The 25126-nt window shown below is 44.6% G+C and overlaps 1 protein-coding gene across 4 annotated transcripts in view; it reads left to right on the top strand.

The window, feature by feature from the left end:
• RNF130 (ring finger protein 130) overlaps window positions 1-25126 on the top strand; it is a 397837-nt gene that overhangs the window by 355356 nt on the left and 17355 nt on the right. For 3 of the 4 annotated variants that reach the window (XM_068278404.1, XM_068278402.1, XM_068278406.1), the window contains one exon: window positions 10323-10518. The exons of the other annotated variant lie outside the window; for it this stretch is intronic. In XM_068278404.1, coding sequence (XP_068134505.1) covers window positions 10323-10399 — 77 coding nt within the window. In that variant the 3' untranslated portion in view covers window positions 10400-10518. Of the gene's footprint in view, window positions 1-10322; window positions 10519-25126 lie in introns of those variants that run through there. 4 annotated transcript variants of the gene reach the window in all.

The raw sequence follows: 25126 nt of genomic DNA, 5'->3' as shown, positions 1-25126 counted from the left end.
CATCATAAATGTTAAATATGCTTGATATCGGCTTAACATGCTCATTACCGTCTGCGCTGAGGGGCCTTAAAGTGGCATGGCGTGGCGGCAGCCATTTTGTAAGTTAGCACATGCCAGTGTGTATGGCCATGATGCTGCCCGATGGCCCAAACCCAAATATTACATGCAAAGGCTGCTGGTAGTTTTCTTTAACCCTTTAGCAGCCAAATAAAATAAAACTTTATGTGGCAGCACTGCCTATTTTTTTCCTGCCGCTGGGATAGCGTGCCTTCTCCAGCCTGGCAGGTCGGCGGGGTATGCAGAGTGGGCGGTAGAGAGCTCCCATACATACCTGTCGGGCTGGATCAGCTTCTTCCTACACCGCGGCGGCGATGTAATCCTGACATGTCTTCAATCACATGTTCAGGATCCAGGAGACCATGTCAGTGTTACAGCGCCACCCGGTGGTGGAAGAGGGGTGACAGACGAATCTCTTCAATTCCTTCCACAAACCCTCTTCCACCACCGGGTGGTGCTGTAACACTGACATGGTCTGCTGGATCCTGATCACATGTCATATCATGTGATCAGGAGAAGAAGCCGTCCAGAGCAGGGAAGTATAACTGCTTCCTGCCACCTGCTGCTAATGGGTTAAAGAGTACCAGTCAAAAATAATGTCATATCCCGAACCTTGAAATGCTGTAACTCTGGTGTGACCCCGTTGGCTGCATGCTTCTTTCAGGTGTGTGACGCAAACACAACCCAAGCCTAAGGGCCCGCTCACACTGCAATAAAAAAAACGCTGTGTTTTCCAGGACGCAAAAAAAACATAAAATTGGACGATGAACACTTCCTGTTATTGTAAATAATGAGATGTGTTTACACTGAATCCTAAAGCAAATGCAGAATCCCAACCTGCTGCATTTTTCCGCAACCATATCGCGACTGAAAATCAGACGCAGTGGAAGCCTATGACAGTGTCTGTTCCCACCAGGCTGAACGCCACATGCAAAGCACAGGCTCACCTGTCCGGAGGATCGGTTCTGCTGCCGTTGCCACACCCCGTTCAGTTCAAAGCAGATCAGAGCCCAGCAGGAGCATGGGGCACCCCATTGGTTTGCATAGAACCAATGAGGATCCTGCTTTAACAGAGAACACTTTCATTAGTTGATGGTGGACCAATGGGAATCCTCTGTGTTGCTAGGTAGGATTCCTGTTGATATTCATAACAGGGAGCCCCATGCTTCTGCCAGGATCCAATCAGTTTCTGGAAGAGCGGAGGACGATATGGCAGAGGGGTGGGGACTTGAATGCAGCAGAACAGCAGCTATGTCAGTGATGACAGCACATCCTGATTGGATGGACTTACCGGGCCGTTTCTGCACCATCTGCGCTCACAGTGCAGCGTGAATCAGGCCTGAAGCTCAGCAGCACAACCAGGCAACTGGCAATGTTTATATGGGAATGAAGATGGCAGCCTCCCTCTTCCTCTCACTTTAGGTTCCCTTTAACCATTTCCCCTCCCCCAGGGCGAGTAACTACGCCCCTGTGAAATGCCACAACTCTGTGCAGGGGCATAGGTACTACGTCCCTCCCGCCGTGTCGCCCCGCTCGCTCCTCCCTCCCCTGCGCTCGGTACCGCCGCTCCTTACCACCGATCGCCCGCCGCTAGATCAATGAATGGGAACACAAATCCCATTCATTGATATAAGTCCTCCTGTGAATGGCTGCAGCCGTCTGTTCAGAGGGCTCTGCCATTCATGAATCCCGACCACGTAGTGCTTCCGTTTCCGTACTAACAGTACGGAGCTGAAGTCACCACTGAGGACATCTTGTGGCCAAATTGTAATATTACATCCCTTTTTTTTCAGTTTATCATCCCTAGTTACTTTTTTTTTTAATTAACCCCTGACCTCCCACATTCCCTTAGGGACTGAACTTTTTTAATCTGTATACAAAAACTGTATACTACAATTACTTTATAAATGATGGGCTTGTAATTAGGGATAGATGCAAAACTTTAAAAATGCACCTTTATTTCCAAATAAAATATTGGCGCCATACATTGTACTAGGGAAACATTTTAAACGTTGCAATAACCAATACAAACGGGCAAATAAAATGTGTGGGTTTTAATTACAGTAGCATGTTTTATTTTGAAACTATAATGGCCGAAATCTGAGAAATAATGAATTTTTTCAATTTTTTTCTTTTTATTCCCATTAAAACTGAGTTAGAATAAAATAATTCTTAGCAAAAAGTACCCCCCAAAGAAAGCCTAATCAACGGTGAAAAAAACAAGATATAGATTGTTTTGTTGTGATCAGTAGTAATAAAGTTATAGGTGAATGAATGGAAGGAGCGCTGACGGGTGAAAATTGCTCTGGTGAAATGGAGATGTCCCATTGACATAGCTGGATTTCCTAGAAACCTTCCACCTAGTGACACAGGATAGTCACTGAGTCTGGGACATCACCAGACATCTATTCTTCACCTGAGTCCACACTTCCTGCAGCTGTTGGGAACGTTTCCATTGCCGTTCCTCTTGATCACGGCTCTGCACTTCAGTTAGACGTGTTCAGCATAGTCCTGAAGGGTTCTTGCAGGAGCTTCTTCCAGTTGGAAGTAGAGACTTGCACACAACAGGAAGTGTGATGGGTGTGACCCAACGACTGAAGGAAGCCAAAGTCAAGAGAGGATTTCTGTGTACAGCCTGGCCTGGGGAGTATGAGACACATCACTGCCCCCCCCCCCCCCCATCTCCCAGTCTATGTCACACAATCCATTATGTGACACTGCAAGGGAGTCTTCTCTCTAATATAGTTTTTATATATTCTGAATGATGGGCAATGCACCAGTATCCACGGGGGAAACAAAAGTGTGGATTCCTGGATGGGGGTGGGAGGATAGATTTTGTTACTGTATCCTCTGGGACGGATAACAGGCTGGCCTGTGATTGGTTTTAGTTGGTTGCCAACCATAATGTGCCTGATTCACTATTCGGTGCTAACCCAGTTACCACGCCCAAAGGCTTTGGGTGTGCTAACTAGGGTGCTAAGTAGTTAGCACCAAGAAAAGTGAATCAGCTCGTGAGCAAAGTCTCGCATGCAAAACTTTGCACGGGTAAAGTCCGGTGCGCGCGAAAAGTCACATCGCGGTGCGATGAAAACAGCGCACCCGGTGCACCTATAAGGGCGCATTGGGTGCAACCTTATCGTCGCACCCAATGTGCCCTTATAGGTGCATCGGGTGCGCCATTTTCGTCGCGCCGCGTTTTGCGTGCGATGCGTTTCACGCGCGATTTAACGCGCAAACAGCTGGTTTAGGCGTGAAGAGGTGTGCTAACTAGGCGTGCTGACACTTAGCACCCTTTTGGGAATCAGGCCAAATGACTGAAGAAGTAGCAGTTTGGACAGTCAGAATTCAAAGCACACCTGTTGTAAGTCAGGGCTCACAGCTTTGCTTTAAAGAGAATCTGTATTGTTAAAATCGCACAAAAGTAAACATACCAGTGTGTTAGGGGACATCTCCTATTACCCTCTGTCACAATTTCGCCGCTCCTCGCCGCATTAAAAGTGGTTAAAAACAGTTTTAAAAAGTTTGTTTGTAAACAAACAAAATGGCCACCAAAACAGGAAGTAGGTTGATGTACAGTATGTCCACACATAGAAAATACATCCATACACAAGCAGGCTGTATACACACTTCCTTTTGAATCTCAAGAGATCATTTGTGTGTTTCTTTCCCCCATGCACTGAAGTTTCAGGCTGCTCTTTTCTTCCTGCAAACAGCTTTGCCCTTGTTTGTAATTCCTCAGTATGTGAAAGCCCAGCCAGCTCAGAGGACGATTTATCCAGCTGATTAGAGCAGCTTCTCTCTTCTCTCTTATCTAAATAACACACAGGCAGTGTGCATAGAGGGGCCAGGAAGAGTGAGTTCATAGCAGAACCACAACACTGAAGAAATTGGCAGCCTTCCAGACACAGGCCGACAAGTCTGACAGGGGAAAGATACATTGATTTATTACAGAGACTGTCATAGTAGAAAGTGCTGCAGTTAGCCAGAACACATTAGAATAGCTTTTGGAACTTGTAGGATGATAAAAAACAGGATGCAATTTTTGTTACGGAGTCTCTTTAAGAAGGGGTCCTACACAGCCCTCATATGTTGCCTGTGAGGTTATCTTTATGCAGTTAAATACCACAGTGTGATGCTGGGTACACACAATACGTTTTTCCGCTCAATTTCCCACCCCATCGTTTTTTCTGCTCCATTCTCCGCTCAATTACAGTGGTGTGAAAAACTATTTGCCCCCTTCCTGATTTCTTATTCTTTTGCATGTTTGTCACACTTAAATGTTTCTGCTCATCAAAAACCGTTAACTATTAGTCAAAGATAACATAACTGAACACAAAATGCAGTTTTAAATGATGGTTTTTATTATTTAGTGAGAAAAAAAAACTCAAAACCTACATGGCCCTGTGTGAAAAAGAAATTGCCCCCTGAACCTAATAACTGGTTGGGCCACCCTTAGCAGCAATAACTGCAATCAAACGTTTGCAATAACTTGCAACAAGTCTTTTACCGCGCTCTGGAGGAATTTTGGCCCACTCATCTTTGCAGAATTGTTGTAATTCAGCTTTATTTGAGGGTTTTCTAGCATGAACCGCCTTTTTAAGGTCATGTCACACCATCTCAATAGGATTCAGGTCAGGACTTTGACTAGGCCACTCCAAAGTCTTCATTTTGTTTTTCTTCAGCCATTTAGAGGTGGATTTGCTGGTGTGTTTTGGGTCATTGTCCTGCTGGAGCACCCAAGCTCGCTTTAGCTTGAGTTGACGAACAGATGGCCTGACATTCTCCTTCAGGATTTTTTGGTAGACAGTAGAATTCATGGTTCCATCTATCACAGCAAGCCTTCCAGGTCCTGAAGCAGCAAAACAACCCCAGACCATCACACTACCACCACCATATTTTACTGTTGGTATGATGTTCTTTTGCTGAAATGCTGTGTTACTTCTACGCCAGATGTAACGGGACACGTACCTTCCAAAAAGTTCAACTTTTGTCTCGTCAGTCCACAAGGTATTTTCCCAAAAGTCTTGGCAATTATTGAGATGTCTTTTTAGCAAAATTGAGACAAGCCTTAATGTTCTTTTTGCTTAAAAGTGGTTTGCGCCTTGGATATCTGCCATGCAGGCCGTTTTTGCCCAGTCTCTTTCTTAGGGTGGAGTCGTGAACACTGACCTCATTTGAGGCAAGTGAGGCCTGCAGTTCTTAAGATGTTGTCCTGGGGTCTTTTGAGGCCTCTCGGATGAGTTTTCTCTGCGCTCTTGGAGTAATTTTGGTCGGCCGGCCACTCCTGGGAAGGTTCATCACTGTTCCATGTTTTTGCCATTTGTGGATAATGGCTCTCACTGTGGTTCGCTGGAGTCCCAAAGCTTTAGAAATGGCTTTATAACCTTTACCAGACTGCTAGATCTCAATTACAGTACTTTTGTTTTCATTTGTTCCTGAATTTCTTTGGATCTTGGCATGATGTCTAGCTTTTGAGGTGCTTTTGGTCTACTTCTCTGTGTCAGATAGCTCCTATTTAAGTGATTTCTTGATTGAAACAGGTGTGGCAGTAATCAGGCCTGGGGGTGACTACAGAAATTGAACTCAGGTGTGATAAACCACAGTTAAGTTATTTTTAAACAAGGGGGGAGCAATCACTTTTTCACACAGGGCCATGTAGATTTGGAATTTTTTTTCTCACTAAATAATAAAAACCATCATTTAAAACTGCATTTTGTGTTCAATTATGTTATCTTTGACTAATAGTTAACGGTTTTTGATGAGCAGAAACATTTAAGTGTGACAAACATGCAAAAGAATAAGAAATCAGGAAGGGGGCAAATAGTTTTTCACACCACTGTATGTGCTAGATTCTCTTATCTTCCACTTGTTTTTCTTATCTTTTTCCATTCACTTCTATGAGAAATCGAGCCAAAAACGATCGGAAGAAATATCGGACATGTTGGAAAGTATCTATTGAACCCATCTATCGGGGGTAAAAATGTATGGTGTATTCCCAGCATTATTTCTGTTTCTTATCTTCTCCTTATCTTCCGTACATGGGCATGCAACCATCTGGGGCTGCACAGCGGTGTAGCGGTTAGTGCTCTCGCCTTGCAGCGCCAGTTCAAATCCCAGCCAGAGAACTATCTGCACAGTTTGTATATTCTCCCCGTGTCTGAGTGGGTTTCCTCCGGATACTCTGGTTTCCTCCCACATCCCAAAAGACATTCAGATAAGTTAATTGGCTTCCCCCTAAAAATGGGCCTTAGACTATGATCAATATAGCACCCAGACGGACCCCCTATATGACTTCTATCACTGTATTTTCTCTATATGCTTGTTGCTGTACCATCGCCAACCCTGTATGTGCCAAAAATAATTCCGGGTACAACCACCGTTGTAGTTGGCGAAATAAAGTATTCTGTATTCTGCATGATACATGCACGACATGATACATACATAGACCTATGACTATGGCAGGGATTAGATTGTGAGCCCCTCTGAGGAAGAGTTAAGTGACAAGTCAATATTGGTGCTATATAAAAACTAAATATTATTAATAATAATATCCAGTTTACTGTAGTATTATTATTATTATTTAGTATTTATATAGCGCCGACATATTACGCAGCGCTGTACAGAGCATATATAGTCTTGTCACTAACTGTCCCTCGAAGGAGCTCACAATCTAGTCCCTACCATATGCCTATATTGTGTAGTCTATGGCCAATTTAGGGGAAGCCAATTAACTTCTCTGTATGTTTTTGGATTGTGGTAAGAAAACTGCAGTGCCCGGAGGAAACCCACGAAGACACAGGGGGAACATACAAACTCCTTGCGGATGTTGACATGGCTGGGGAGAAAACATGTGAATGGCAAAACTAAATATATGCATAAGTGTACATTAGTACTGGCTGGATCCAGTTAATGTTTACACTCACCATCCAGGGTATTGCCATATGGGAATTAGAGTGTGCAAAAGCCTTCTGAAAGTCCAGTGCATGGGGACAGCAAAGTGTCCAAGATGGACAAGGGAATGTATCCTCTGCTGTCGTCCGAAAGTGTTATTCCATGACGTTTGTTGTACCCCCAGGATCATTTTAAACTTTCCCAGTCCACCATTTTATTATGGAAGATGCAGCAGCTTTATGCACTAAATACATGCCTAATTTATAGCCCCTTTTAGTGCACAGTTGAGTGTTTATTAATACTTTAGCAGGAGTAGAAAAGTGCCTAGCAGGCTGAGAGAGGATCAAATACACTGTGCGTTCCCTGGGGACATCCATGAAAGACGCACCTCATAAAAGTGGCCCCATCCTCTCATGACTAGCAAGTCCTTCCAGTGATCGACATCATTGGACTGCTTTACAAATAAATAATACATGACATCCTTTTATTGTGCTATTTTTACTTGACTAGTCCCCCATGGCGAAGTTACAAGCTGTCCCAGATTTGATGGGCTAGTCCCGGCTTTTAAAGATGTGTTACTGGAAATTCTGATGCTTGGAAGTGTCTCTGAATAAGTGGTCATCTGCACCACAAACCACCACCGAAAAATGGGGCGGAGCTGTTAGCAGTAGAGACTGAATGCCGCTGTAGAGCTTAGTGTTGGGGGAATGGGGTGGAGCTGTTAGCGGTGGAGACTGAATGCCGCTGTAGAGCTTGGTGTTGGGGAAATGGGGAGGAGCTGTTAGCGGTAGAGACTGAATGTCGCTGTAGAGCTTAGTGTTGGGGAAATGGGGCGGAGCTATTAGCGGTGGAGACTGACTGTCGCTGTAGAGCTTAGTGTTCAGAAAATGGGGCGGAGCTGTTAGCGGTAGAGACTGACTGTCGCTGTAGAGCTTAGTGTTGGGGAAATGGGGCGGAGCTGTTAGCGGGGGAGACTGAATGTCGCTGTAGAGCTTAGTGTTGGGGAAATGGGGCGGAGCTGTTAGCGGGGGAGACTGAATGTCGCTGTAGAGCTTAGTGTTGGGGAAATGGGGCGGAGCTGTTAGCGGTAGAGACTGAATGTCGCTGTAGAGCTTAGTGTTGGGGAAATGGGGCGGAGCTGTTAGCGGTAGAGGCTGACTGTTGCTGTAGAGCTTAGTGTTGGGGAAATGGGGTGGAGCTGTTAGCAGTAGAGACTGAATGCCGCTGTAGAGCTTGGTGTTAGGGAAATGGGGAGGAGCTGTTAGCGGTGGAGACTGAATGTCGCTGTAGAGCTTAGTGTTGGGGAAATGGGGTGGAGCTGTTAGCGGTAGAGCCTGAATGTCGCTGTAGAGCTTAGTGTTGGAGAAATGGGGCGGAGCTGTTAGCGGTAGAGACTGAATGTCGCTGTAGAGCTTAGTGTTGGAGAAATGGGGCGGAGCTGTTAGCGGTAGAGACTGAATGTCGCTGTAGAGCTTAGTGTTGGGGAAATGGGGCGGAGCTGTTAGCTGTAGAGCCTGAATGTCGCTGTAGAGCTTAGTGTTGGGGAAATGGGGCAGAGCTGTTAGCTGTAGAGCTTAGTGTTGGGGAAATGGGGCGGAGCTGTTAGCGGGGGAGACTGACTGTCGCTGAACAATGTGTAAAGTCTTGAAATGACATCAGAAGTTAGGCAGCCCATCTACACCTTGTGGCAGGAAACAGTTACTGATCTGTGACTCCCCCAGTGCTGCAGGATAATGGATGGTATTGGGGCCTCACTGTGCAGCCCTGACAGTTCTGCTTGCCAAGGATCTGAGATTACAGAGGATCCGGGGGAGTAATCCTCACACACACGCTGAATGGTTCCCGGCTGGAACAGTCTGTCAGGGTCGAGAATCAAGCATGTGTATGATGGCCCTGACGTAACACGCTGGAGATCGCCATAGGCTGTAATGGGAATTTTGGCTATAGCGGTGCTCAGACAATCATAAACATGGCGGACCCCATACATGCAGAGGAGCAGAACCCTGTAGATCAGCGGTCTCAAACTCGCGGCCCGCGGGCCATTTGCGGCCCTCGATACAATATTTTGTGGCCCCCGCCGGCAAAAGAGACACGGAAGCGAACTATTTTTGCCTATTTCACCTTATAGTTCGCTTCAGTGCTCCCAAGTGATCCGCCGCATCCCCGCCGCTAAACGAGGGCTGCAGAGCCCCCAAATCCCCCGGGCAAACATCCACGACTGCGCTGAGGGGCAGAGCTTCCAGCTATAGCTCTGCCCCTCCTGACGTCAATCGCCGCACGGATCGTCGCCTCACCCCGCCCATCTCTGTGAAGGAAGAGTGAGAGGGGCGGGCAAAGGCGGCGGGCAAAGGCGGCGATCCGCTGCGATTGACGTCAGGAGGGGCAGAGCTGAAGCTGAAAGCTCTGCCCCTTCCAGGAAATGCCGGTGGATTGCCCCCCGGGCGATTTGGGGGCTCTGCAGCCCTCGTTTTGCGGCGGGGACACGTGAAATCCCTTATGCGGCCCAGCCTCATCCTGACTTTGCCTCCTGCGGCCCCCAGGTAAATTGAGTTTGAGACCCCTGCTGTAGATGCTTACTTGACCCCCCAACACCACACTCTGATAATGTTTCATTTATATGTTTTTAGTTATAGGTTGCCTTTAAGTTTTTAGATTTTTTTCTAGCTGACATCCAACTAGATTGTAATCGATAAACCCCTCCAGAAGGTTTAATTCATTTTTTTTACGACTTATAGATCTGATCGTTTTTATCGAACAAACTGTAAAACCTGAAAGGATACATGAGGCAAACCTGAAACAGAAATGTTTGATCCACCTGGGGCTTCTTCCAGCCCCTAGAGATCTATAAGGTCCCATGTCGATGCTCCGCCATGCCCAAAGCTGCCGTGGTTCACTCCGTAGGATGCCGACTTGCGGCTGGGTCCTGGTCTTCCGCACGTGCGCACCTCTCATGATTGTGTTCAAATCTTCCTGAGCTTCCAGCTACGGGAGCGCAATCATGAGAGATGCGTTATCCGCAGATGACCACGACCCAGCCATGGGTCGATATCTTATGGCGGGGACAGGGAACTTTAGTGTGGGGCCTGTTAGACATATAGAGGCTGTTTTCGGGTTTGCCTCATTTCTCCTTTAAGAGAGCTTACAGATCTGTAGATCCTCTGCAAGCAGAGCTGCAGGGCAAGTTCCATCCTGTCTGTTATACAGAGTTAGTGCATCAGGTGACACCTGGTGCGGCCCGCCCTCCTCGCACCCCACTGACTACGCTACTGGCACCCTGCATCCAGACATAAGAGACACGATATAGTGAGGTCTGTCTATATGTTCTTCTGCATTGTACCGCGGCTGCTGACATCTCTCCTCTGTTCACCTTTCAGAGCGGAATGGGCGTGAAGAGGCGTTCTGTGGAACCGAAGAGGACAACGAGAGCTTCTCTTCTTCACACATCATTTAACAAACTAAAGACAAACTCCCCTTTTTTAATAAGGCTATTTTTCATGTTTTCCGTGGTGTTACGTTAGTGCCAAAGCTTCATTAAACATGTAAATTGATAATTAAAGTAGTATAATGAAACATGAGGTTTCCGGGTGAATTCTTCTTCCTCCGCCGCTCTTCACGGTTGACCACATCGAGCAGAGCTTCATTCATGGAAGCAACACGCGGGTTTGGCTTAATTGGGCTGCGGACAAAAATGAACCTGGGCCACCCTCAGGATTTCCCAGGAGGCTTTGTAATCTCCACGGTCTAATAGTTTGTCGCCTCCAATGAATATAGATAAGAATAGGATCTGCTGTATTTCTAACTATAAAATAAAATATTCCAACGCACTGAGCTTTATTGCTGCCTTTTGAAACGTCACCCTTTATCACCATTATGACAAATGTAGTTCTGCAAGTAAAAAATAAAATTTCCTTGAATGTGAAGAGTGCCACCTAGCTTCTGCATTAGGTATTCAATTGATGGTTCTATTGGAAGTCTTTAACCACGTCAGCCCACAAGTGTTTTCACCTTCAGGATGGAAGCAATTTTCCCCTGTCAGCGCTCCTCCCATTCATTCTCCAATAACTTTATCACTACTCATCACAAGTAAATGATCTATATCTTTTTTTTTGCCACAATTTAAGCTTTTTTTGGGCAATACTTGTTTTCAGTTATTACTTTTTCTAAGCATTTTATAGGCAAATACAAAAATTGAAAAGAAAAAATACACTATTTCTCCAATTCCATCCCCTATACTTTTAAAATAAGCAATGCTACTATAAATAAAACCCACTTATTTTATTTGCCTGTTATAGTCCCGGCTATCACAACATTTAAATGATGTTCTTACTACAATGTATGGCGGCAATATAATATTTGTAAGCAAAGGTATATTTTTCCTGTTTTAATTTTTTTTTGTGTGTGTGTCCCATCAATTGTAAGCCAGGCAGCGGTCAGTGCAGGCGGCAGGCAGAGAGTAGTCAAAATCCACGCAGAGGTCAGTGCAGGCGGCAGGCAGAGAGTAGTCAAAATCCAGGCATGTCTGTGCGTGTGTCTGTGCGTGTGTCTGTGCGTGTGTCTGTGCGCGTGTCTGTGCGCGCGTGTGTCTGTGCGTGTGTCTGTGCGTGTGTCTGTGCGTGTGTCTGTGCGTGTGTCAGTGCGTGTGTCAGTGCGTGTGTCAGTGCGTGTGTCAGTGCGTGTGTCTGTGCGTGTGTCAGTGCGTGTGTCAGTGCGTGTGTCAGTGCGTGTGTCAGTGCGTGTGTCTGTGCGTGTGTCTGTGCGTGTGTCTGTGCGTGGGTCTGTGCGTGGGTCTGTGCGTGGGTCTGTGCGTGTGTCTGTGTGCGCGTGTGTCTGTGTGCGCGCGTGTCTGTGTGCGCGCGTGTCTGTGTGCGCGCGTGTCTGTGCGTGTGTCTGTGCGTGTGTCTGTGTGCGTGTGTGGTGTCCAGCATAGGGCAGTGTGTAGATAAATGTTGAGCTGTGGGGTGCACAGTTTTGCTTCCGTGGTTGCTGAGGGGGGGGGGCGCAGTCTTGTACGCGGGAGGATGCGGTACTTTTCTTCATCTTTGGTCTGTTTCTTTTCTCCCCTTCTTTATTTAATTTTATGAAATAATTAAATTTGATTGGCAAATTCTGATTAGCAAATATGATGAGACTTTATGCCCAACACCAAGAGCGTGGTGATGAAGCCTATCAATATGGTTGGTCCTTCATAAACTGTGGCTAGGCTCTGAGCTAATCAAGAAAAAAAGAAAAGGAGGAAAAAAAAAAAAAATCCAGGCAGAGGTCGGTGCAGGCGGCAGGGGGAGAGTAGTCAAAATCCAGGCAGAGGCCGGTGCAGGCGGCAGGCAGAGGGTAGTCAAAATCCAGGCAGAGGTCGGTGCAGGCGGCAGGGAGAGAGTAGTCAAAATCCACGCAGAGGTCAGTGCAGGCGGCAGGCAGAGAGTAGTCAAAATCCAGGCAGAGGTCGGTGCAGGCGGCAGGGAGAGAGTAGTCAAAATCCAGGCAGAGGACGGTGCAGGTGGCATGGAGAGAGTAGTCAAAATCCAGGCAGAGGTTGGTGCAGGCGGGAAGGCAGAGAATAGACAGAATCCAGGCAGAGGACGGTGCAGGCGGCAGGCAGAGAGTAGTCCAAATCCAGGCAGAGGACGGTGCAGGCGGCAGGCAGAGAGTGGTCAAAATCCTGGCAGACGTTGGTGCAGGCGGCAGGCAGAGAGTAGTCAAAACCCAGGCAAAAATCAGTAACAGTAAAGCAAAAGCACCTAGCTCAGAAACAATTGGGAATGAAATGGCTATAGTGTCATCCTGTGCTTTCAAATGAGCATATATATATATATATATATATATATATATATGTATGTATATATATATATATATATATATATATATATATATATATATATATATATATATATATATATGTATGTATATATATGTATATGTATATATATAGATAGATAGATAGAGATATATATATATATATATATATATATATATATATATATATATATATATATATATATATATATATATCACGTGGAGTTGCAGCAAACTTGACCTTTATCAATGCCAAACAATGAATCAATGGTCATATATATACACAACCCAACAGGAAATGACATCATGGTAATCTGGTATACACCCACAAATCATATAAACAAAAATACAAGGAAGTGTTACCACACTTCCTGTATTTTTGTTTATGATTTGTGGGTGGATACCAGATTACCATGATGTCATTTCCTGTTGGGTCGTGTGTATATATATATATGACCATATATAGTTTAATCCATGATCCAAATCTTGTAGCAATGTTCATTCTCCCAACCAGTGTAGTAATCCATTTATTTTATACACCTAAAAGGTTTACAAGAACAAATGTAAGTCGAAATCCCTATTGAGCCCACCCGGATATAAGCTTTCCAATTTATGTATCCACATTACTTCACATTGCTTTAACATCAAAATCCTGTCACTTCTATCCGGGTGGGCTCAATAGGGATTTCGACTTTACTGCGATTTTAATGTAAGTCAGAAGTATTTTTTTAAAAAGCTCTCAGAAAGCTCTGGAGGCCAAAAAGCGCTCACAAAAGCGCTAATAGTGTGTCTGAGCCCGAAGAGGGATCAGATGAACTGCAAAGCCCTTGTTTGCCCTAACAATTACCTTAATCCCCAAAAATATAATTTCCACTACATTTCAGCCCCGCCACAACAGGTGAGAAGGTTGATGAGCGCAAGGCTGGAGATATTTCTGTAGTGCTGATTGAGTTAAGGCTCATACACACATCAGACTATAGTCTTTGGAAAATGAAAGATCACAGACTAATGTTACCCCCTTCCATGTAGTATGAGAGCCATACTCTACACAGTCTATTCTATGGAGCTGAACTCCCCATCAGACAGAAATCTTACCCCCTTCCATGTAGTATGAGAGCCATACTCTACACAGTCTATTCTATGGAGCTGCACTCCCCATCAGACAGAAATCTTACCCCCTTCCATGTAGTATGAGAGCCATACCTACACAGTCTATTCTATTGAGCTGAACTCCCCATCAGACAGAAATCTTACCCCCTTCCATGTAGTATGAGAGCCATACCTACACAGTCTATTCTATTGAGCTGAACTCCCCATCAGACAGAAATCTTTCCCCCTTCCATGTAGTATGAGAGCCACACCTACACAGTCTATTCTATGGAGCTGAACTCCCCATCAGACAGAAATCTTACCCCCTTCCATGTAGTATGAGAGCCACACCTACACAGTCTATTCTATGGAGCTGCACTCCCCATCAGACAGAAATCTTACCCCCTTCCATGTAGTATGAGAGCCATACCTACACAGTCTATTCTATGGAGCTGCACTCCCCATCAGACAGAAATCTTACCCCCTTCCATGTAGTATGAGAGCCACACCTACACAGTCTATTCTATGGAGCTGCACTCCCCATCAGACAGAAATCTTACCCCCTTCCATGTAGTATGAGAGCCATACCTACACAGTCTATTCTATTGAGCTGAACTCCCCATCAGACAGAAATCTTACCCCCTTCCATGTAGTATGAGAGCCACACCTACACAGTCTATTCTATGGAGCTGAACTCCCCATCAGACAGAAATCTTACCCCCTTCCATGTAGTATGAGAGCCATACTCTACACAGTCTATTCTATGGAGCTGCACTCCCCATCAGACAGAAATCTTACCCCCTTCCATGTAGTATGAGAGCCATACCTACACAGTCTATTCTATTGAACTGAACTCCCCATCAGACAGAAATCTTACCCCCTTCCATGTAGTATGAGAGCCATACCTACACAGTCTATTCTATTGAGCTGAACTCCCCATCAGACAGAAATCTTCCCCCCTTCCATGTAGTATGAGAGCCATACTCTACACAGTCTATTCTATGGAGCTGCACTCCCCATCAGACAGAAATCTTACCCCCTTCCATGTAGTATGAGAGCCACACCTACACAGTCTATTCTATGGAGCTGCACTCCCCATCAGACAGAAATCTTACCCCCTTACATGTAGTATGAGAGCCACACCTACACAGTCTATTCTATGGAGCTGCACTCCCCATCAGACAGAAATCTTACCCCCTTCCATGTAGTATGAGAGCCACACCTACACAGTCTATTCTATGGAGCTGCACTCCCCATCAGATAGAAATCTTACCCCCTTCCATGTAGTATGAGAGCCACACCTACAGTCTATTCTATGGAGCTGCACTCCCCATCAGACAGAGATCTTACCCCCCTTCCATGTAGTATGAGAGCCACACCTACACAGTCTATTCTATGGAGCTGCACTCCCCATCAGACAGAAATCTTACCCCCTTCCATGTAGTATGAGAGCCATACCTACACAGTCTATTCTATGGAGCTGAACTCCCCATCAGACAGAAATCTTACCCCCTTCCATGTAGTATGAGAGCCACACCTACACAGTCTATTCTATAGAGCTGAACTCCCCATCAGACAGAAATCTTATCCCCTTCCATGTAGTATGAGAGCCACGCCTACACAGTCTATTCTATGGAGCTGCACTCCCCAGACAGAGATCTTACCCCCTTCCATGTAGTATGAGAGCCACACCTACACAGTCTATTCTATGGAGCTGAACTCCCCATCAGAAAGAAATCTTACCCCCTTCCATGTAGTATGAGAGCCATACCTACACAGTCTATTCTATGGAGCTGCACTCCCCATCAGACAGAAATCTTACCCCCTTCCATGTAGTATGAGAGCCATACCTACACAGTCTATTCTATGGAGCTGAACTCCCCATCAGATAAACATTTTTGCAAGATGCTGCACACAAAGATGCTGTACACATGCAACAGATCAGTATCTGCAAAAGATCTCTTCCTGCAAAATGCATTCATAGTCTATGAGATCTGCAGATCGTGTACACACCTTCTTTAACAGACATTCATCTGCAGATCAGACCATTATCTGCAGATCCAAAGATCCATCCTGGTGGATCTGATCTGCAGATGAATGTCCGTTAAACAAGGTGTGTATGAGGATCTGCAGATATCATAGACTATGAATGCATTTTGTAGGAACAGTTCTTTTGCAGATACTGATCTGTTGCATGTGTACAGTATCTGTGTGTGCAGCATCTTGCAAAGATTTCTATCTGATGCGGAGTTCAGCTCCATAGAATAGACTGTGTAGGTGTGGCTCTCATACTACATGGAAGGGGGTAAGATTTCTGTCTGATGGGGAGTGCAGCTCCATAGAATAGACTGTGTAGGTGTGGCTCTCATACTACATGGAAGGGGGTAAGATTTCTGTCTGATGAGGAGTGCAGCTCCATAGAATAGACTGTGTAGGTATGGCTCTCATACTACATGGAAGGGGGTAGAATTGGTCTGTGATCTTTCATTTTCCAAAGACCTTTATCTGATGTGTGTACCCACCTTTAGAATAGCAGACTGGATGCTTTAACAGGAGGATGATCCTTGTTCTTCCTCTGTTACCCATGGATGGTTACGTGGAAGGAAACACGGGCAGCCATCATTGCATAGCATAAAAATGCCTTTACAACCCCACCCCCTGCCATTGTGCCTGCTGCCCCCCTTCCTGGCTGCTACCCCCTCCAGGCTACCTGGGGCAATTATACTACCCGGGGGGCCAACATCACCGAAAGTAGTTTCGGTGATGTTGGCCATCTGTTTTCATTGACTTTTCCTGAGATTGTGGATGGACCTTAACTCTAAAACTCAACAACTCGAATGCCAACCTTGACCTGACTGTAAAACAGACCTGACCTTTTCTCTAACCTCTCCTCCTCTCTCTGAAATAAAGTTTCTAACTTTTTTGGCATCAGCAGCACCAACAAATCAGAAATCGAATGCCTGAGCTGAGACCCTACAGGGCTGAGATGGAATAAAAGGCCGGTCTTTCTGCCAGTTCAGGTCAGTCCATGTTCCCACTATGTGGAGGGAAGAGACAGGCTGCAGAGTGACTGCCATTTATTACTCTAACTACCTCCTGTCACCGGTTAGGAAGGGAACATGCAGAATGCGGAGAAGTGACAGGCTGGCAATCGGAGCCTGGTGTAATTGGCATATTTCCCCTGTTGAATATTTGAATAGCAGAACTTTAGTGTAAAAGCAGAAAGTGTCCATTAAACTCCACTGATATTGTTAAAAAATACCATATTGGCTTCCGTCTGACAATCCGTTAGGGTCTGCGGCCTGTAGCGCTGACAGTCTGTCGCAGAGGAAGGGCGCAGTGTCTCGGCGGCACAACGGGTACTTTACCTGGTATTATTACCTGTTATTTGACATAAGCTAATCGAGGAGCTTCCAAGCATTCTAAAACAAGCGAAGTGCCTCTACTGGTCTAATGGTGCCCATACGCGATACAATAAAAACATTCGATTTTCCCGTTTATTCGATCTAAATGATCGCATTAAATGAAAGTCGAAAATATATATTTTTTTCGATTCAGAAATTCAAACGACTATCCCGTTTTTTCGAGAAAAATCTAATTGGACATGCTGGAAATATCTTTATATTCGATTATAATATATATATATATAACGGAATAATCGAACTAATTTATCTAAACGAAAATAAAATAAAAACTGTACCATCTATGGGCACCTTAAAAGATTGTTTGCCTGGATATGGGCTTCAAAAAACTTTTCCAAAAGTTAGTTGTAGGGAGAGAAAAAACAAACAAATACAAAGTGAGAAGTTACAAAAGAGATGCTAGATCAAGAAATAATTGACATTTGCTATGTAATTCGCTCATGGTGTTTGATACGCCTTGAGTCTGCAAGTCGTCATCTGTACTGCTGGCAGACAGGGAAAAAACAGCACCAATTGCTCTTATCTATAAATGCACCCACTAAGAATATGAATATATATGCCATTATTTCCCACAATGCAACACTGTTCACAGACAGGAAACTGTCAGGGCCAAGGCAATGACATCACACTGTGAGAGGGGCTTCACCTATCAGCCACATAGACTCCCTGATGATCTATTGGAGAAAAGGTACAGATTTCTTGTGGGAAAGGGAGTGTCGGCTACTGATTGGGATGAAAATCAGTTTGGGGTTTCACTTTAAAGATGAGCTTTACTGAATATAACATAATAAAATAAGATGTATTACTTCTTAGAATATTCCTGGTGGTGAATTCTTGGCTGCAGGCAGGTGCATCACTGCAGAATGTTTGTTGTGTTTTCCTAAGTAAGCAGAAACAACATCTGGTCTCCCAGAGTGCTCTGGGGCAGAGGCTGCATAACTAAATGGCCTAGGCTAAACACTGGGAGGGCATTACTTACCAATATACAACAATATATACATGTAGGAAGTTTTTCTGATGCTAAACCCAGCATAATTAATATAAAATTGGGACTACAGAGTAATTGTTTCTTCTATATACCTTTGTGTGGCCTCTTTAAACCATAGCTTTGGTTAATCGATTTATAAAAAAAAATGTTGAAATAAGGACCACATTTTCCATATAGTAGTCTCAAGCTGGCCATGCACTAGAGGAATTGACCTATCAATATACATCAGATTCAATCACGATCACTAGACATTGCTAACACAAACATTGCCAGATCGATCGATTTCCGTCTGAAATTGATTTGTCGATCGCGGAGGACGGAAACATTTTGCTTCATCAGCGGTGTTCGGGAGCGCGTCGCTAGCGGCGTTCAATTTGGCGATGACTGACGCAGCATGTTGGCAATACGCTCACCTGTCCTGCTGACGCATTTCCTCCCGTGTCCGGTGGTTTATTCTATGCCGCGGGTCTCTTCCTCCCCGTGACCCCTCCTCTCTGTCATGTGACACACGCCGGACCTCTAGTGTTTGAACTTCAGCTTGTGTCACATGACAGAGAGAGAAGACACAAAGGGGAGGAGTCCCACAGCATGGAGTAAACCATTGGACATGGGGGGGACATGTGCCTGCGGGACAGGTGAGAGCTCTGCTGGGAATGGAGGGAGACGTGGACAGACAGGCGGCAGCTCCACAGATGATGCTGAAATCGATTGAAAATCTGTGTACAGTGTGTGGGCAGTCAATACATCTGACCTATAGATTAATCTATGTCTTGTGCGCTCACTCCTTACAATATAACAATTAACGTACATACAGAATTACTTTCTAACATACGATAAAAGAGTCCCTCTTAGAGTCCAAAGACTATTTTACGTGTCCATGGATCGCTGCACCAGTCATCAAGCATCAGATGTGTGTAACAGTATCCCTTTTGCGATGCTGCGCTCACATGTAATTGAATCTTCATGCAGTTGTGTCACTCAAATGAAAAGAGAAATAAAAAACATAGCATAATACTGTATTGCAACAGTGCCACATCCCTCACACCCAGTGCCAGGAATTTGATCGTGAGCTCTGCCTAATTATCCTCCACAGGTCACCAGGTCACACAGGTCCTCACCATATAGTATGGCCGCCAACCACAGACAGCAACTTTAGCACCTTAACACTTTTCAACCCGTGCAAGTTTCCTCAGGCTTAACACCACCACCAGCATGCGTGGCCTCTCACCTTCTGTTTTGCTGCCCAAATTATAAGACAGCAACTGCACTCAAACACCCAACGGATCTCTCACTGCCAGCCTCGAGTAGATGATTCCATAGGAACAGGAGTCTCACATCAGCCTAATAACTGAGAAGCTCCACATAGTGTAAAACCATTCGCTTTAATAAAAAGTTTAAAAGTAGTGCACTCACAAGTTTCCAGTAAAATCAAGCATTTCAGTACAATCCTCCACGCCAGCTCAGTCCGCCCGTAGCTCCGCCCTACGCGTTTCGTGCATGCGCACTCATCAGGGGCTTGAGGCGCATGACCAGCCAGCGTCTTAAAATACTCTTACTTCCCTCCCATCATCCAATAGCCAGTTTCCCTTTCTCAAGATGGCCGCCGGAATACTTCCGCCCTGCACCATCCCTCTCAAGGATTGTACTGAAATGCTTGATTTTACTGGAAACTTGTGAGTGCACTACTTTTAAACTTTTTATTAAAGCGAATGGTTTTACACTATGTGGAGCTTCTCAGTTATTAGGCTGATGTGAGACTCCTGTTCCTATGGAATCATCTACTCGAGGCTGGCAGTGAGAGATCCGTTGGGTGTTTGAGTGCAGTTGCTGTCTTATAATTTGGGCAGCAAAACAGAAGGTGAGAGGCCACGCATGCTGGTGGTGGTGTTAAGCCTGAGGAAACTTGCACGGGTTGAAAAGTGTTAAGGTGCTAAAGTTGCTGTCTGTGGTTGGCGGCCATACTACATGGTGAGGACCTGTGTGACCTGGTGACCTGTGGAGGATAATTAGGCAGAGCTCACGATCAAATTCCTGGCACTGGGTGTGAGGGATGTGGCACTGTTGCAATACAGTATTATGCTATGTTTTTTATTTCTCTTTTCATTTGAGTGACACAACTGCATGAAGATTCAATTACATGTGAGCGCAGCATCGCAAAAGGGATACTAATACATCTGACCTGGTGGCTATCTATAGGTCTATGGCAGTGATCTGCAAACTTGGTTCTCCAGCGGCTAAGGAACTACAAGTCCCACAATGCATTTGTCTTTATGAATCATGACCGTGGCTGTCAGACCCCTGCAATGCATTGTGGGACTTGTAGTTCCATAACAGCTGGAGGGCCAAGTTTGCAGATCACTGGTCTATGACCACCTTTAGATTCACTAAAATAACTGAGATAGAATGAGGTGCTTAGCCAGCAGTCCTGATCCAGGAGGCGGACGCTAGGCTCCAACAAATGTCAGAAGTCCTGTTGGTGATTATACTGAGCAAGGCGAAACGTGAAAAGAGAAAGTGAGGAATGCTGGCAGAGCCCGCTGGCACGCTGCTAAAGTGCATTGATTATTCTTTCCTCTAAGTAAACTTCGCTATACTGTTCATGTCATAAAGCTTTAGCAGAATCCTTACATTGCAGCATTTTCTAGACCTCTGAGCGAAGCTGCCTGACGCAGGGCTTTCCACGGGTTACGCCAACTCAGAAGTTACAGAGGGGACAAGGGTTGCCCCTGTATGCCAGCAGGCCTGGCCACGTCACCTTTCCACAGAATGTCCACATCACAGGGTGGCCAGTGGCAGAAACCTTCAAAGGTTATGCTTGCTATAAAAGTGGTGAGTGGTATAAAACTAAACATTTCATCTCTGCTCTAAACTATTAAACACAGTATAAAGCTAATAGAAAACTGGTTTAAAGTCATGTGGAAGGGTTCATAACTCAATGTCCCAGTATACTGATAACATTGCCTGCTGGAGAAATTATCAGATTGTCTTGTAATGAAGTATTTAAATTATCAGGGGCAAACAAAGCAGTAAGAACTTTGTTCACATCTAAAATCGAAATCAGAGACGGACAGCGTTTTGCGATTTTGTGAGTGATTTTTTTCCCTTTCCCGGCGCTTACCTTCGCGCTACGATTTTTTGTAAAGCGCTTTTGCAGAGCGATTTGTTTTTTTACTTTCTGAGTTCAGTCAGGAAGTGGAGTATTTGACCCGGAAAAGAAGAAATACAACGTATTTATTCTTAAAAGCGCAAACGCAATTGCTGCACAAAGCGATTTTTGTGAGCGTTTTGTGCTTTTCCTATACCTTCCATTGTAGCAAAATCACCCTAAAAATGGTACAGGCAGCGCTTTGCTGAGCGGAAAGCTGACGAAACGCTCAGAAATGAACTATCCCATAAGGATTCATTGCACTAGCGGTTTCCTCAAAAAAAACTGCAAAACGCCTTAGGTGTGAACGGGCCCAGAAAGAAAGTTCACATTTTATATCTCCAAAAATAGCAGTTTAGTGACTGCTGCATCCCTTATCTGCCTTGTTCCTCCAGCTTCTACAATAATACAATTCTCTACACCCAATTCCCTCCCTGTACTGATAGCATATGCGAAACCAGTGAGTACCAGACTAGGACTACAAGCAATCCTGAATGTAAACTCGCACGATGATTCATTGCATGTGTAGTAGCAATAGTATACAGAACTTTACTTGTGCTTCATATTTTTATTTTCAATTGAAGGAGTGACAGTTCAACTCTAAAGAGTACACAGCAGCCATGTCAGAGTGACCTAAAATCTGGTTCATTCAGCTCCCAACAAAAATATTTTTTTTCAGCACTCTCCCGGTATCAGGATTGTTTGCTCAAACAGATCAAAGTGTTTTTGGCTTCTAGTAACTTTTCAAGAGAGCTGAGGATGTACTGGGCTGACTACTTTTGTGTATTTAGAGCGTTGGGTTGCAAGAAAAAAATAAAAACTGAACACAAACACGTTCTAAGTGGGTTTGACGCTTCATCTACCCATGTTTAGCTCATCATACCACACGTCAGTTCAGGTATACATTAAGCACAGTTTTTGTTTCAAGCAAACCATAAGTGAAAATAAACTTATGAAATAATGATTTGTATGTGTAGAACTGCTAAGAAATAGAACGTTAGTCGCAAAGAAAAGTCTCATGTTGTTCTCCAGTACAGGAAGAGTTAAAAAGACCTTCAGTTGTTATCTATGCAGAAGACCTTCTCTGAGCTATTGGACACACTTAGCACTTAAACATCTAAGAAACAGTGAGCGACAGCTTGAGAGAAGGTTTTACTGCAGGAAAGTTCAAAAGGTTATTAACTCTGCTCTGTTTTATAGCTTAAATTACAGAGTGTGGTTTTAAAACTGCAACTGTGATGCGGATGGTTGTTAAAAAAAAACAGCTACAGCAAGCCGTGACGTTTTCTGCGATGTTCAGGAAAGTGTAAGAAAGTCGCTTTTATCATAAATAACAGATGCGACTTTGCTTTGAGATGATCTAGGAAGCTGTTCATGTCATCACTGCGATATCATCGTGATTTTCTGCAGTGGAAACAGATGATCAATAAGGCACCTTTACAACTTATTCTCTGGATTATTTGTCCTTTCACGGCCTGTCACCCTTGATCAGAGAGCGCTCTGCACAGCGTACAATTACTGGAGGTATTTTATCTGGCAGAAGATGGAACATGTGAATTAGGCATGAGAGTGACTTTCACGATGTCCTCTCTGTATAGAAGTGCTGTGTGTGAGAGTTCTTCATTCTCTGACTCTATTCTCCCCAGCCTTTCATCAATCAATGCAAATTACAGATAGGTTTACCACCCTCCAATCATAACGGGCTCAGGAAGTCATGTAATGGCATGATTTAATCTTGCAAGGAATAATAGACTGCAGGGAGAAATGAATGATGATATCTCACGTGCGAGAAATATTGTATTAATAAATAGCGTTGAGTAGAGTTTGCGCTTTGTGACGCTGGAGTCTCTGGTTCAGATCTGAGCCAGGACACTATCTGCATGGAGTCTGTACATTCTGCCAGGACGCTATCTGCATGGAGTCTGTACATTCTGCCAGGATGCTATCTGCATGGAGTCTGTACATTATGCCAGGACACTTATCTTCATGGAGTCTGTGCATTCCGTCACATTCAGATCTGAGCCAGGGCGCTATCTGCATGGAGTCTGAACATTCTGCCAGGTTCAGATCTGAGCCAGGACGCTATCTGCATGGAGTCTGAACATTCTGCCAGGTTTAGATCTGAGCCAGGACACTATCTGCATGGAGTCTGTACATTCTGCCAGGACGCTATCTGCATGGAGTCTGTACATTCTGCCAGGACGCTATCTGCATGGAGTCTGTACATTCTGCCAGGACGCTATCTGCATGAAGTCTGTACATTCTGCCAGGACGTTATCTGCATGGAGTCTGTACATTCTGCCAGGACGTTATCTGCATGGAGTCTGTACATTATGCCAGGACGCTATCTGCATGGAGTCTGTACATTTTGCCAGGACACTTTCTGCATGGAGTCTGTACATTCTGCCAGGACGCTATCTGCATGAAGTCTGTACATTCTGCCAGGACGTTATCTACATGGAGTCTGTACATTCTGCCAGGACGTTATCTGCATGGAGTCTGTACATTATGCCAGGACGCTATCACATGCTCAGTAATGTTTTTTTTTTCTTTTTTAAAATCTTCTGCATGCGCCATTTTTGTTCCATAGTAAATACATTTTCTAACGTGCGACTTTAACGTTGCACTGTGAAAGTGTATATGCGTTGCGTTAGGGCCGCGTTTTGCGACCTTAACGTCCCATCAAACGCTACGTCCTACTGTGAAAGTAGCCTTAGGGTTGAGGCCCATGTCTTGTGTATTCTTTTTAGTCAAAAATGGAATCAAAAACAATTCAATTTTCGCCTATTCTGTACCAAAATAAAAGACTTGTAAAATGAAGACAAAGCGAGAGAATATAAGAGAAAAAAAACATGTATTTTTAGGAACTTGGCTTTTTAAATATATATGCCACGAGGGTATATTACTAATTATTTTTGCAAATAAGGTCTCATAATCATCAATAGTGTAGAATGAGAAAGCAAAAAATAGGAACATAATCTAAATATTGTAACAACTAGGATGTATAAGCAAATACAATTTGTGGGTTTAACTAGCACTGTTTATTGTAAAGCTATATTTGATGTAAATGGAGAAAAAGTGTGTTTTCCCTCTGTTTTACCTTAATTCCCCTTTAAAATGCATAGAAAATAAGGTAATTACTAAACAAAATTTTAAAAATGCTAAAAGCCTAATTTGTCCTGAAAAAAAAAATATAGATAATTTAGGTGTGATTAGTAGTAATAAAGTTATTGATGAATGAATGGGAGCAGTGCTGATATGTGAAAATTACTCTCGTCCTGAGGTGGTTAAATTCTAAAATTTTTCACCATAGTGCTATTTTAACCTCCCTGGCGGTAAGCCCGAGCTGAGCTCGGGCTATGCCGCGCAGGAGGAGATCTCAGCCCCTGGTGGGGCGATTTGCACCATTTAAAGTGCTGTACGCGCAGCTAGCACTTTGCTAACCACGCATACAGCTTGATCGCCGCCGCTCTGCGGCGATCGCCTGCACACAGCGGCGGAAGAGGGCCCCCCCCCCGCCAGAGCCCTGCGCTGCCCGGACCAATGAGTTCCGGGCAGCGCTATGGGCTGGATCGGAGGCGTCTGACGTCCATGACGTCATTCCGATCGTCGCCGTTATATACGCGTTCCCCTGTTTGCTATTGTTGCCGGCGGCGATCGAACTAGAGGGACACATGCGCCCTCTAGTGGAGTTTCATGTAGCTACCACTCTGGTAGCTTTACATGAAATATAAAAAAAATTGG

Source organism: Hyperolius riggenbachi, chromosome 3 (genome assembly GCF_040937935.1).
Source record: "Hyperolius riggenbachi isolate aHypRig1 chromosome 3, aHypRig1.pri, whole genome shotgun sequence".
Lineage (NCBI taxonomy): Eukaryota > Metazoa > Chordata > Amphibia > Anura > Hyperoliidae > Hyperolius > Hyperolius riggenbachi.
This window is presented reverse-complemented; position numbering and strand designations above follow the sequence as displayed.